This window comes from Octopus bimaculoides, chromosome 19, assembly GCF_001194135.2.
Source record: "Octopus bimaculoides isolate UCB-OBI-ISO-001 chromosome 19, ASM119413v2, whole genome shotgun sequence".
Taxonomy (NCBI): Eukaryota; Metazoa; Mollusca; class Cephalopoda; order Octopoda; family Octopodidae; genus Octopus; species Octopus bimaculoides.
Genome location: NC_068999.1, coordinates 29,501,053 through 29,516,923, shown reverse-complemented (window position 1 = coordinate 29,516,923; position 15,871 = coordinate 29,501,053). Strand labels below are relative to the sequence as shown.

Below are 15,871 nucleotides of genomic sequence, written 5' to 3'. Positions count from 1 at the left end.
AAATTAGGATTTGTTATAATATAAATTATCGTTTCAAATAATTTATTTTTCCCCAACACTTTTCATTCCACTTTTTAGTAATTTTTTTTGATAGACTTCAATATTTAACAAGGTGATATAGACTGTAAAAAAATCTTTGATCCAATAAACCTTGGCAAAGAATGGCTTAATAGTCATGATATGGAATATAGATAGTTTTTAGTCATCATACTTTAAAGGACACAGACATTTATTAAAGATATTATTCAACCAATTTGTTTTGCATATTATTTTTGTAATGACGAGAGTAATATCATCAATCATTAACTAGATATTTTATGACTCCTTTTCAACTGGAAACCAGAAAAAGTATTTAACCAAAACCTGGAGAGAAAGACAGAGAAAAAAATCCATGACTTTGCCCATACATTGTTTTATTTATAGTCTTCGGAATGAATATCAACAAAGTAAATTGATTTATATACATATATCATTATGTATTGAATGTATGGGCTGATTTGGGAGCCATCTTATGCATATAACAGCATGCCATAAAATATCAAAATATCAACCTTTCAACCATGAATAATAAAATATTTTATGAAGAAAATAAATGGACATATTTGATGATACGAGATAAAAAGACATTCATAAATATAGTTTAATGATATTATTTTCTGTGATATGGATGGAAAACAAGTGTGGGTTGATTACATGATAGAATGATGGGCCACAGTAGAGAGAAGATTTGTTTTAATTTTATAACAGTGATTATTATGAAGGTACAATTTTCAGATTTAAGAGAGCGTGCCTGCATATGTTTGTAAAAATATACATATATTTATATATCTTTAATATTCATTTGATATTTTAACAATATTATAGGAAAACACACAGACAACAAATGTGTGTTTTTATTACCAACACAATATCATGAACATAACTTTTTGAACCAGTAAGATTCTTCTGTAGAATTCTCTCACATAACAAGAGTGATGCTGCTAGTTTGGCAGCCTTTTAAAAATAATTTTACTTTAATTAATCTTTTTTTGTCAATTATTTATAGTTATTAAAAATATTTACTTTACATACATAAAAAATTCCACTTTTTGTGTTTTTGTTTCAATACATTTTGTGAAAATAATTTAGAAGAAAAAATAAGTTTCTACTTTTAGTATCTATTAGCTTCTATTGCACAAATATACATATCAAATTCATTGAATTTTATATAATTTTGATAATCTGGAAATACTAAAAAAATATTCAATAGTAACATTTAAAATATAACAGATTTTACTTGTAAAACCATCCAGAACATAAAAGGCCTCAAGTATAGTAAATTCTAGAGAATAAAAGTAGGCCCTAGGGAATTAAAGTCCCCGAGATAGTAGACATGAAAAAGAAAACTGGCAAGTTCTATGTAATCAACAAGAGGAATGAGATGGATCTTTGGTTACTATTTAACTTTCATGTAGAATTTTTATTTTTTTAATTGAAATTTATTAAGCAATGTTATGTTTTGTCTGTAGAGGAAGAGAGATCTAATTTTTAAGACGATAAATGTATGTAGTGGGAGGTGCTTGCACAGCACTTATGTGGTCCCTGGATTTAAAACAAAAATTAAATAATGCAGATTACTGCAACATTAAATCAACTTCAAAGGTGAAAGCTCTATTTCCACTTTCCCTAACCCCACTGGCACAACTGTGGAAGGCAAGAAAAATTGTAAAATTGGAGAGACACATTAAATAGCAGCTAGAGAAAAAGATCTGTTCAGTTATTGGGAAATTCAACCAGACTGTTTATAGCAAGTAAGCTATAGACAACAGTCAGAATGAAAACAGACCTATTAAATGTTCCCTACCTTGTATTATACATAGAGTTTAGATAACTCAACAAGATTTTAATATCTAAATCGACCAATTCATTTCTACAATAATTTAATTAGAAACTACAACAGCAGTAAACATATTTTTCACCCCATTCCTCAATCATAAATGAAGGTGTAAAGAAGCAATGATGAAGAATACACACCTTACTTCTTTCACATGTTAGTTCTGCCAAAAGATTTGCAAAGAACCTTTCAACAAGAAATGCTGTAAACTATGTATTGTGATGTTGACATTATATTTATGCCACAGGGTATTCTGTATTACCAGTTATCACATGAACATGAGAGAAGAGGAAAAAGAAGGGTGGGGGGAAGAATACAATATTGAAAAGAAAGATAAAGAAATCTAGTTCTCTTGCATGACAGCCTCCAGTTTATGTAATAAAGTCTTAGAGAAAAACCCAAAGAAGAAAAGAAAAATAATTATAAATCTTTGTTAACTGTCCATATTAAGGGCTTTTCAATTTTAGCAGTAGTGTTACCAGATGCCAAAATTAGTAAATTCTCAGCAGAAGTTGTGATATCCAGTCGCAGCTTGTTTGTTGTGGAAATTATCTTGTAGGGCAATTGAAAATGGTAATTCCAATCTGGAGCTATTGGTCAGGGGAAAGTTGACAATATATGGCACCTTGAAAGATAACAGTTGCCACATTATTGGCTTTGTTCCCATATGGCTTTTATTGGCCTTTAGAGGAGAGTCAGCATGGTGGTCTGCTGTATTCTTCATTGGAACATTGGGACCAAACAAACCATCGCCTTCAAGCTCGTCTCTAACAGACAACAGTACACGTGATTTCACTATAACAAAATAAATGGCAAAAATTATAACAGTCAATTTTACACAAATGTAAAAGACAATATTCAAAATATATCAAGACTTACACCATCAGAAATGTTTAAAAGTTTTATTTGAAGTAAATAAAAAAAAATCCTAGCTCTATGTCACAGCTATATCTCAACTCTAACATTATATAAAGTATAAATATTCCTTACATTATATAAAGTATAGATATTCCTTACTTTTTGCAAAAGTATCAGCATTTGGTCAATAATAAATTAATAATATTTGATAGTACTTACAGTGAAAATGAGAAAACCTTCTCGATAGAAATATGATGGGTTTTGTTGCCTTTTAGCAATAAAACAGACTATTCGGTTTTAATGAACATTTCATGTTTCCATAACTTCAATCTGCTTTCATTAGCTACGAAGTTTTAGCAATTGTCATACATCAAGTTGGCTGAACATGTTAACTACAAACATTTTGACTTGACATTCAACTATATCAGTGTTATATACATACAACTTACTACACCAGTTCTCTCACCTAGTTATGGCATTTCATTGATACTTTCAAAAGTAAGCAAACTTGAAACCCCATAACTAGTTGGGCTGAGTTCAACCAGTTTAGTTCATTTTCAATTCTTGATACATCACAGTTATCATACATCTCCATCAGGCAGCAACTTAACTGGACTTACTGTGTGAATGAATTGTGCAAGAAAGTCAAGAGAAGTTATTTTTTGTAAGTTTGTAAAAATGAACATTAGTTAATAATGTGATTATTCTAACATGCAGGGGAAACATTATAGAGTGAGTAGTAAAATTGTCTGAGATGTAAGAGGAAACTTCACCTCACTATCACTCTAATATATACTCAGTTATTAGATAGAAGTACATCTTTTATAGAGTTTCATTGAATAAGGTAGATATATGAGAATATGATGACATTGTCAATAGCTATAGTAAGGGAGACTACACATGTTGATTATTTGTCATAAATATATGAGATCTTCATAGGAACAGGAAGTTTGTCATGTATTCAATGAGATCTGAAACATTTACAACTAAATTTTCTCTCAAGGACTGAATCTTCAAAAGTAACCTTACAACACAAATCACTCCAAAATCATTTTCAGAAATTTTCCAACCTATTCTTGATTAAGAAAGTAAAATTTAGTAAAAAATTAAAATGAATATTAAAAAAAGGTAAACTGGTAGTTTTTTTTAGTAGATTTGTATCACTTGAAGTCATGGCTAACTGAGAAACCAAGAATTATAAAAAGATCTATTACAAAACTAACCAGTAAATTAGTTTTTTTGGTAAAGTGAAATAGTTGTCAAACAGTTACAACTGTTGAGTGACTTATCCTGCAATATACTATTTCATGAATTGGTTAAACATTTTAAGATTAGAATGTCTTGAGATAAAATCATACTTTACTTACAACACTTAGTTTTTCCAACTATTTAATGACTAATATCTCTCCCTTAGTTCACTTTAATCTCTGAGCAGGGTAACTCTTGGATAATGCTTGTGTTAGAAACTGAAATTATCTCTACATCAAGTACTTAATCAATTCCAGGGTAATGACTTCAGAGATTCAAATTAAAGATTCCTAATTAATTCTGTTTGTGCTGGATAGCTTATCAGTGTCATCAAAGAATAGTTTGGTAAATAAAATATTAATAATAACAAAGATAATGATAAGAGGAGCATTCAAGCCCATAATCACCAAAAATATTTTGAAGCAAGCAGGATTTTCACTTGAATAAAAAATAAAATGTTTGGCAAATACAGTGGTATCCTTGACTTACGAGTTTAATTCATTCCGTGATGGAGCTCATAACTCAAATTTCCCCATTGAAATGAATTGAAATGCCAGGCCCCCCCCCCCCTAAAAACACTGCAATTTTTTTTGTAACATGCTTTTTAAATAAGAAAAATGTACTTACAAAAAACGAATATTGTATTAAAAAAAACAATACGATAGAATGTACAGCAATAAACTGGTTTTATTAAGTATTATGTACAGCATTTACCTTGGTGATCAAAAAACTTGAGGATGTTGACGGAGGTGGAGGAGAAAGGCTAAACTGAATAACTGAATCTTATTCGTTGATTTTTGCCCTTTTCTCCACACTTTCATCTCCAGGAATATTTGATAAAAGCCTGTCCAATAAGGTGTGTTTCATCCTCACTTTCAGTGTACTTTTGAAACGAGTCAGGCAAGTGTCATTAAATAGCGCTGTCACTTGCCCAGTTGCAACTTTTTCTGGGGTTTCTTTTGAATAAAGCCTGAAAGTTTCTCCCACATTCCCAACATTTCCTTTATCGCACTTGTAGAGATAACCTCCTCCATCTCCTCCACATCACCTATTTCCTACAAAACTGTGTGCTGCTGTGTCTGTAGCTCCTTTAGCTCTTCTGTTGTCAGTTCCTTGGAGTGCTCCCCAATGAGCTCATTGATGTCACCTTCATCCACGTCCAGGCCCATGGACCTGCTGAGGGATACAATCTCCTCCACCACTGCTGCTTTGGGTTCAAGTCTTTCAAAGTCTGTTTCAGACACAACCTCAGGCCACAGCTTCTTCCATGCAGAAGTCAAGGTCCTCTTTGTAACATCCTGCCAGGCCATATCGATAATTCTGAGGCATATCATGATACTATAGCAGTCCTTCAAGAACTCTTGAAGGGTGAGGTTTGTGCTCTCTGTCACCTCAGAGCAGCAGTGGAGCCGGTACTTGATGAAGAGCTTCTTGAAGTTAGAAATCTCCTGCTGGTCTATAGGATAGGGGTGGTGTTGGGTGGAAGGTATAGAACCTTTATAAACTTGAACCCTTCAAGGATGTCATCTTCAAGGTTAGGTGGGTGAGCAGGTGCATTGTCCAGGATGAAAAGGATGAGGTAGGTTATTTTCCTGGAGATATTTCTTAAAATCCGGACCAAAGACCAAATTCACCCACTCCGTAGAGACTATCTGGTGACTCATGCCCTTGGATTTGCCCATCGCATAACCAGCAGATTTTCTTTCAGAATCTTATGTGACTTAAAGGCTCTAGGGTTTTCTGAGCAATAAACTAGCAACAGCTTAATCTTGCAGTCGCCGCTCGCATCGGCACACAGTGTGAGGGTTAGCCTATTTTTCATGGATTTGTGGCCTAGCATCCTCTTCTTTTCTGTCATTATATAAGTCCTCCTTGGCATCTTCTTCCAAAAACGTCCTGTCTCATCACAGTTGAAGACTTGCTGGGGGATGTATCCTTCAGCTGCTATAATTCTGGCAAAAGCTTTGAGGTAATCCTCAGCTGCCTTCATATCTGCTCTCACTGCCTCACCATGCCTGACAAGAGGGTGAATGCCGGTCCTCCTTTTAAAATTCTCAAATCAGCCCCAACTAGCTTTAAATGGTTCACGCAATGCCTTGTCCATATAAATGTCTGGAGTTTGCTGCAGCAAATCAGCATAAATAGTTTGTGCATTCTCACAGATTATAGCCTTCGTCACAGTATCTCCTGTGAGCTGCTTCTCTGTCAACCACATCATCAGCAGCTTCTCCATATTTTCATGGATAAATGTTCACTGTGTAGAAATTATTTTAACACCCTTGGCTGGCATTATAGCCTTTATCAACTCCTTCTGCTTCAGTATGGTGCAGGTTGTAGAAGTACTACCCTCGTACTGCTTCACCATGTCAACTACATGCACACCTTGGCCATGTGTTTCGATAATTTCTTTCTTTAAGTCAATGCACATCATCCACTTCTTCTTATCAGCACTGTCCTTCACACTCACTTCCTTTGGAAGTTTTGCAAAATAACTGCAAGCACAACACTGATGCTTTTGTAGCCTGCAACAACTAAGTAGGTATTTTAACACCTGTCTAGCTAACGATCCACTAATGATCTTTGACTTATTAATTTGTATGTCTGTCTAGCTATTGATCTACTAATGATTTTCGCACTTGCTAATGTGCATATCTATCTAGCTATTAAGTGAGACATAGGATGCTGGGCGAATGTTATGGTGTTCACTATGGCATTGACTATGCCAACAAGCAGTGGACTATCTGAACCTGGCTTGTAACCCGAATTTTAGGTCACAACTCAAAGCAAAAAATTGGCAGAGAGACAACTCATATCTCAAAAAAAAAAACTCATTAGTTGGGACACTTGTAAGTCAAGGTACCACTGTATTTGATTAAAAGCTATTCACCACATTATAGAATGTGTTTTATGACTTGGTTAGCTTTATTGGAGTTTTTAATAAACTTAGAAAATAGTTTAATGAACAAACTCCTAAATAATTGATTCTATCATATTTGAATAAAATCAAAAGTTTGTGAAGAAAATAATAAAAATTACACAGATATCACTAATAACAATGTTCAAACAGATTTATATTTTAAAAATCCAATTTTCATGGTCAAAACACAATTCAAACATTCCTACATAACAATGGTACCGAAAATGTAGTCTGTTTATCCTTCAGACTTACTTTACAATAATACTCAACTAATCTTACTGTAATAAACTTCACATATTTGTTTTCTCTAAATTTCACAAATTGTTCTTCCTCTGTTTCTAAAATATTGGAAACTTTTGGTTTACAATAATTTCGAATTATAAACAATGTTGATGACAGACATCAATATTTATGGAATTATTTTGATTATTCTCTCAGAAACAGCACTAAACTAAGATACAAGCTCTTTCAGAAATACAAATAATTATGAAGACAACCAAAATATGAAACCTGACTTTAAAAGAAGAAAATGTTACACCAATTTCTAAGAAAATTTTAAACAACTTTAACTAGCAGGTTTCTGACTGTTGTGCCATGTGAACAAATGATAGAGAAACTACTAAAACTATGAAAAGGAGAGAATGGTATTTACTGCTATGAGATGGATAGTCAGCCACTCGGACATTCTGCAACTGTGGCCCCATTGAAGGTGATGGATGCATAGGACGTGGATTAGAATAGAAGATATCAGGTTGATTCGACGGAGATGAGTAACCAATGTTCAGAGATGTTGGTGCCCAACTGCCGAGGAAGACAGCAAAACTCAGCACGACAACCTGAATAGCAAAGTAACAATCTAAGATTACTAGGAATTCAATTCTCATCAAACAATCAGATGTAGACTGGAGCTTCCATTCCAGACCTCTACACCAAACATCATCAGCAGTTTTATATTATGATGAAAATTTTAAATATTCTAAGAGAGAAATTACTTTGTATTCATTTGCATATACAGATTCTGAAAATATGCACACTCACAATATTTTCATATTCTGATATATATTTTTACTTGAAAAACAATTTTCAACAGAAATTTTGACAAAAATTAAAGCTAGCAACTATTAATGATAAAAATTAATAAAGCTAGCAGCAGTTAATAGCAAAAACTATAACATTAGCAGTTAGTTTAGGTTAGGGAAATTTAGAATGTTAAAAGATATTAAAGAGAATTAAAATAGTTTCTAAATGATTAATTGTATTAATTATATAGGGAGTTAATTGATTATTTCAGCAGAGGAATGATATAAAAAAATAGACTAGTATATTTCAAAAAAAGAGAATGTCACTTACCATGAGAACAGTCCCAGTCTGTGTGGAAGAGGCTGAACTGGATCGTGGGATTTTCCCACACTGAGCTTGAAGTTTCTGTAACTGACCAATGAGTGACCTACAGAGAAGAGTAACTTCTTTAAGTAATAATAGTCTAAAGGTATTAAAGTTGATGAATTTCTTGTTAGTTGAGAAGAGGCGGAAGGAAAGTGTAGGGCAAGCCATAGCCTTTTAACTTCTTGGATTGGATATATATACATATATATATATATATATATATATATATATATAAATAGATTACTGACTTGAGGATATAATAAATTGTTAGAGAGAACCTAAGGGTAAAGTTGTGGATGAGGAGATACAGTAGCAATGGGAGTGAGGAAGAAACAGTAGTGGTGGCGGCGAGCTGGCAGAAACGTTAGCATGCCAGGCGAAATGCTTAGCGGTATTTCGTCTGCGGCTACGTTCTGAGTTCGAATTCCACCAAAGTCGACTTTGCCTTTCATCCTTTCGGAGTCGAGTAAATAAGTACCAGTTATGCACTGGGGTCGATATAATCGACTTAATCTGTTTGTCTCCTCTGTGTGTAGCCCCTTGTGGGCAGTAAAGAAATAAGAATCAGTAGAGGTGGGAATGAGAAAACAATAGTGATAGGAGTGAAAATGCACAATAGTGGTGGGAGGCACTATTGAGATGAAAGGAGGATGAGAGACATTCTCATCATCATATAACGTCTGCCTTCCATGACGGAATGGGTGGGACTAATGGGAATAATGTATGCTGAAGATGTAAAGAAAGTAAAAGAGTAGATTTAATTTATAGTTGTAATAGTAGTAGACAAAAGCAGTTGAAGGGACAGTCAATATTTGTGAGTGAGGGTTTATGTATGAGTATTTGTGCTTTGAAAAGAATCATCAAATATAGGATAACAGGAAGAGATGTCCAACTCTATGACTGAAAAAGGCCTTGGAAGTAAAGGATGAGGTAGTGAAAGATATGCTTCATAAATACAAAGCATTCTTTATGTAACAGTGAGTTTCATTTAGGAATGTTCCAATGTCGTGCAACTTTGAACTTAAGCTTCTTGAAAAACTAAATGAGATAAACAAGCACATCAGATATGAGGTCAACACATGGCATATACTGTTGAAGGCTTAATTGCTGTCAAAGGCAACAACTTTACTTTCATAAAATTCTGTTGTACTGAAGCCAAGTGTGTCATGTTGGAGCAATTCCACTGAACTCAGTTTTTTAGAAACTTTACTGAGAAAATATTCCCTGGTGTAGCAAGGAGTTGATGTTTACCACATTGTAGCTGAGAGTGATAGAGTGGTAACTAAAAACTGGGATAGCACAGGCACACTTGGTTATTGCCTAAGAGCCAAGTGGGTCTAGGGCCCAGTGCTAATTTATGTATGCTGCAGATGTATATGGCTTCAGTGCATTGTTTTGTCCAGGGGCCAATTATGTGATTAAGATGGTCCTGATCCATGATACACAGTCGTTTCTTTCCTTGTCTTGATGTCAATTGAAAGAGAGGGAGAGGAGAGGAAGAGAGAGACTGATGAATTTAGTGAAGACAGAATGGAGGCAATTCTGGAGAGCAATATTAGAGGGTGAAAGAATGGGTACTATTGAGACTGGTTACTTTGTAGGGCTGATAGGATTTAACTAAGTTTTATACTTGATAACTGTGTGTGCATAGTAATGGTGGTAAGATAGCTGGTGTGAAGGAAGATTTGAAAGTTTAGTAGTGTGTGTGTGTGTGTGTGTGTGTGTGTGTGTGTGTGAGAGAGAGAGGGAGAGAGAGAGAGAGCAAGAGAAATGAACTTATAAAGGCAGCTTATGTAGTTATTTTATGCACAAAGTGTTGCTTATGGGGCCATTTTGGTTGAGGAGTATATTTAAATACAATCAATAATCTGAAGATTATTCAGGTTTCACTTTATGATATACCTGTTGTTAGTCTCTAAAGAATCAACTTTTTTTTTCAGGTCCACATTTTCTTGCGTGAATGCTTCAACTCTGCAATAGAAGTTATTAAAACCTTTTATTTGTCGCTTTAATCAATAATTGAGTAAATCTATCATATACAAGTTTAGCTAAAGATACTCAGAACCTGGTTGGATGTCTGCAAACTAAGCCATAATTTTATAGAATGAATGGCAAAAAATTAATTTTGAAAAACTCAGTGCTGGAAATAGAGAATCTATTTGAACAGTGAATTATAAAAATGATAAAGTGTAGAACATTAATATGAAGGTAAGAAGGCATTGGAATCAATACTAGTTGAGAAAGTGATAAATGGAGGAGAGATAACTTTGTTTTATTAGAGGAAAATTAAGGTTTTGCACTTCAAATAATGAATCACAGTTTATAGAAAAGAGCTATCACAGTTTACAGAAAAGAGCTGTCTCCTTTTACAGTTTGATTAACTGGGACATTGCATCAACAATATTTTCATGATGACAACATCAAGCAAAATGTTTCATGTTAAACTTATATTTGGAAAGTTGAAAAAGATAAATAAAAGGTCTGTCTTGAAAGCATAACAACAAGGAAGAATTTATAGACAAATGAATATTGCATCTTATATGGAAGATTAGAGACAATTTAGAGATATAACTTACTGTTTCTCTAGAGTTTCTAGATATTCTTTCTTCTTCCTTCGACTTTCTTGAGCAGATATCTGAGAGTCAAAACCAAAAATAACCTTAGATGAGCATTATGTTGGTTGAATGTAAATAATATATTGTATATGTAATTTAGCTAAGTATTGTCTTTTGGTTTATTTAATATCATCATCATTTAACATCCACTTTTCTATGCTTACATGGGTTGGATGAAGTTTACTGAGGCAGATTTTCTTCAGCTAGATGTCCTTCCTGTTACAAACACTCACCTGTTTCTCTATGACAGGACATGTTTTTGCAGAATTTTGGAAATGAATGGCACTGCTTGTATGGCAATAACACTTGTTTACACCCATCGTGCAATCAAGACAAGGAGACAAAGATGTACATACACCCTACACACACAAAAGAAAAAACTTCTTTCAATTTTGACTACTAAATCCAGTTACAAGGCTTTGATCAACCTGGGGCAATAGTACAAGACACTTGCCTAAGGTGCCATGCAGTAGGACTAAACCCAAAATCATGTGGATGGAAAGCAAATTTCTTAATCACAGTGACATCTGCACCTAAACAGTCTGATAGAAATATGGTTTTAAGATTATTTACATGATGCATTAGCTGTACTACAACTGATCAAAAATCTGTCAAATAGACACTAACACATAAACATGTAGAAGAAATGGTAATAGGTTATAAGACATAGTAGCTAATTAGGAACAAAATAATCTTTAATTACTGAAATTTCAAAAAGCTCGGTCACAAGAATATGGATAGTCACCTGTCAGAGAGACAGGTAAATGTTATTGAATAATGAAATAAGAACCTTATTCTTTATTTTCCGGCGAATTTTCTTTAGATTTTTTTCTTCTTGCTTGGTTAGTGGCAACTTCCCTGGAATAGGGTAACCTTCAGCAATTAATGTCCTCTTCTCTTCTTCACTTAATACAAGATAGCCAGACTGAGGGATCTAAATAATACAAAAAATACATTGTTGGCTTAAACATAAAATATATGAAAGAAGAGTTTTGTTAATCAGATTTGATGATGCTTCCCTTTTGTTTATGTCAGTTGAATTGTAACTATAGCAAACTATGTCGTGTGTGTGTGTGTGTGTGTGTGTGTGTGTGTGTGTGTGTGTGTGTGTGTGTACAAAGTGTACAGGGTAAATTTTATAATATTTTGTTTCCTTTTTTTCAGGAACAGCTTTGTGTATTGGTGAACAGTTGATGGTTTTGGGTTAGGATTAGGATTGAATAAACTCAGTGCTGGAAATAGAGAATCTATTTGAACAGTAAATTGCAAAAATGATAAAGTGTAGAACATTAATATGAAGGTAAGAAGGCATTGGAATCAATACTAGTTGAGAAAGTGATAAATGGAGGAGAGATAACTTTGTTTTATTAGAGAAAGATTAAAGTTGCAGCTGATAAAAAGTTAGCTGACATAGAGGGCTGGAAGCCATCTAAATATTGGAAAAGAGTTACCTATATCATGATGATTCAGCCAAGTATCAAAATGCTGACACCATGCTGCTCGATGCTCTGTCAACCCTGTAAAGGCTTTAAGATGTGACATGAACTGCTGTAATGGAGACTATGGAGTCATGGTCAGCATGAAGGGACACAGTGGGTGTTCTGCAAGTCAGAATTCATTCAACAATTCATGAACAGAGCTAAACTCAATTCAGACAGCTATGCGAAGACTGGTCAAACCTTCACTGAAGAGGGTTGCAGCTGGAAGGCTATTTGTGTGGCAACAGGATTTGGATCCTTGTCATACCTCTGAGAAGAGTCTGGTTGTCAGAGAATTTCTATGACTCCATCAGCACCAATTTCTGGCCTACTAATTCTCCCAATTGCGATTCCATGGATTATTACGTGAGGCACAGTTGAGAAAGACATTAATTGCTCTGCCTGTAAAACCAAGGCTAAGCTGGTGGCCAAGATCAAGGTGTTCAAAATTTTTCTCAGGGACACAGTGAGGAATGCATGTGCCAGGTTTCAAAATCATCCTGAGGCTATGGTGGAAGCTGAGGGCAGTTATTTTGAGTAAACTGTTATTTCCCAGCAATAATCTAGTTGATATTTTTTGACTTTCTAAAATACTTTAGTTTTGGATGAGATATTGTGTTTTGTTTTCCTTATATGTCAAATTTAGCCTGAACATCCTGTATATATACTCATACACAAATATCAATGAAGCTAAGTTGTACTGATTGTTTTATTTCTTTAAATATTTAATATATTTGCTCAATGTTTGTCACTGCCTCCTACTTTCTCATTCATAATTCATTTGTTGCCAATAGCATAATCTTTTCCTTTTAGAAATATGGCCACAACATGTACATGCAGTAGTTAAACATATTTATTTTAAGTATAATTTTCAAGCAATATATTCAAGTTTTAAGTATGACCTTCATTATCTTTTAGAAACGTCTTCAGTATTTTTCTCTTCCCTTTCTCCCCTTATCACCCCACCTTTATGTTAGATTTACATGATATCCCCTTTCTACACAATAACAACCCTTTTATTCTTTCATCTACTTATTTGACCTTGAATGTTTGAGGGCCTGTGGAATTAGTGGTTCAATTGAGTGGTAAAAATATTTGACTGTCTGATTATGCACCAGAACTATCTGCCTGCAAGCAAACATTTCCACAAACTTTCTCTTCAACTAGTGAAAATTGTCCACTAGCTCTCTACTTGCTCTTCCTGTCAAATTTACAACTTTAAGGCAGCCCTAATCAACATAGGCACAATGAAAGGTTGGTCTGGTGAGATTGGTACAATGCTAGAACAGAGGCATGTAGTAGACATGAGCTGTATGCAAAAGGTATGACAAAGAATAGATTTAACCAGACTCCTCACAGGCAAGGGGCATGGCTACAAATTCGTCTGGGTAGGTGATAGTGATACTGTGAAGGAAGTTGGCATACTTTGAACAAAAAGTGGATAGATGAAATGATTAAGGAAGAGTGTGTGATAGGATAATTAACCTTAGGTTTGTCTTGAAAAATACAACAGCAACATTTATCTCTGCCTATGTTACTCAATCAAGATTGGTAGATGAGCAAAAGGATCATTTTAGATCAACCAGATTTATCATGAACAAAGGATAAAGATACAAATTCTGGGAATGGTGTGGGTGGTGCAGGTATACTTTAAACAGAAAAATGAGCAGATAGAGCAGACTAGGTAGTTAGACTACTCTAGGATAATGCAGCACTGATATGTATTTCTGTATATGCTCCACAAGCTGAACTGGTTCTAAGCTTCAGGAAAGAAGACAAATGCCTGATCACCTGTCAGTTTGGTGGGCACACAAACCAGATCGATTTCAGAAACAGGGATAGACTGATGATCAATACAAAGTCCTTCCCCGGTAAAGACTGTACAACCCAACATAGGTTAATGATTTCAGACTTAGAGCTTAGAAGATTCAGACACAAACCAGTTTGAAAAAGGAAGACATGAAAGTTTAAATATCCATTGAACAATCAGAGGTTTATAGAAGTTTTAATTGAAGCATTTGTCCAGAAAGAGAACATTGGAAGTTCTTACAGGACAACTTATTGAGGGCAGCAGATCAAATCTGTGGCTGGTGCAAAGCCAGACCAAGAATGACATGGTGTTAGAACAGTGAGATAGACAGAGCCATAAAATGGAGAAAGAAGCTTGGGGAGACTGAAAAAATGGTAGCAGTGGAGACATGAGCTGTATGCAAAAGGTATGACAGAGGAGAGCTTCAACTATACTCCTCACAGGCAAGGGACATAACTACAAATTCTTCTGGGTAGACGATAGTGATGCTGTGAAGGAAGTTGGCTACTTTGAACCAAAAAATGGATAGATGAAATGATTAAGGAAGAGTGTGTGATAGGATAATTAACCTTAGGTTTGTCTTGAAAAATACAACAGCAACATTTATCTCTGCCTATGTTACTCAATCAGGATTGGTAGATGAGCAAAAGGACAGCTAGAAGGGAAGTGTGTTTGCTCAGCAAGAGAACAGCATAAACCAATGATCTCTCAAAGTAACCTTCTAAATATGAAATCGTCAAAATTAAATCTCTAAGACTAAGTTGATCTTAATGGCCAGGAAATCCCTCAGTTTTGATCAGTTATTGATCCTCTGTACAGCACATGTAAGACTCACAACAGAGCACCATTGGTACCATTGACATGTAATGCTGTGATACTAGTACACAATGGAGTATCATTGATATATATAGATTTGTTACTAGTGCACATAAAATGTCCAAACACCAACACACTTAAAACCACTGGCTCGCATATTCTCTTTTCTGTCATTTCTATTAATTCTACAGTGGCCTCTGCTCTTTTGAGCTAGAAATATGAATATTCATTCCTCACATTTGTTACTTCTGTTTTTCCTAATCTCACTCAGACTCTGCATTGAATACTTTACCTAGTTATTTTTTCCCAAAACTGCAACCCTTTGTGATTCCATGTGTTAATATTTTATGCGGATATTAACCTATGGATGTTCAAATTAACAACTGCAGCATCACCCTGACTAACTAAAAACATGTAGAAAATATTCAGTAATATCTGTTTCATCCTACAGGGAAGACAAAGCTCTGACAGTCAAGGACTTGACTTGTACAAACAGTGAACATACACATAATATTTTCCCTACAAATATATTTATGTAAACCTATCTTATAATAATGCTGTATATTGAAACATTTGTAGAAAATAAAGGATGCACAGTGATAACAATGATAAAGTTGCTAAAATGTGTTTTGTATTGAGACTAACTGAAATATAGAAGAAATACCATTGGTAGTTCTGTTTGAAGACAGTAAAAATAGACAGCCGCTCAAAACAGTCTGTTGGGGCAAAACTAAAGTGATAAGAGTACTAAGAGAAGCAGCTTGCTCATGGCTGTTGGGTGCCAAGTGTGTGTGAGAGAGAGGAAGAGAGAAAGAGAGAGGGGAGAGAGAGAAAGAGAGAGGGGAGAGAGAGAAAGAGAGAGGGGGAGAG

General features: G+C 34.6%; 1 protein-coding gene across 1 annotated transcript in view; it reads right to left on the bottom strand.

Annotated features, from left to right (window-relative positions):
- Positions 1–392: 392 nt before the first annotated feature.
- The window catches only part of LOC106880757 (cyclic AMP-responsive element-binding protein 3-like protein 2), a 28,791-nt gene continuing 13,312 nt past the window's right edge, over positions 393–15,871 (bottom strand). Inside the window, exons 4-9 of the mRNA XM_014930854.2 lie at positions 11,688–11,831; positions 10,859–10,917; positions 10,185–10,253; positions 8,247–8,343; positions 7,549–7,732; positions 393–2,668 (exon numbers count right to left, since the gene is read on the bottom strand). Coding sequence (XP_014786340.2) covers positions 2,376–2,668; positions 7,549–7,732; positions 8,247–8,343; positions 10,185–10,253; positions 10,859–10,917; positions 11,688–11,831 — 846 coding nt within the window. The 3' untranslated portion in view covers positions 393–2,375. The remainder of the gene's footprint in view (positions 2,669–7,548; positions 7,733–8,246; positions 8,344–10,184; positions 10,254–10,858; positions 10,918–11,687; positions 11,832–15,871) is intronic.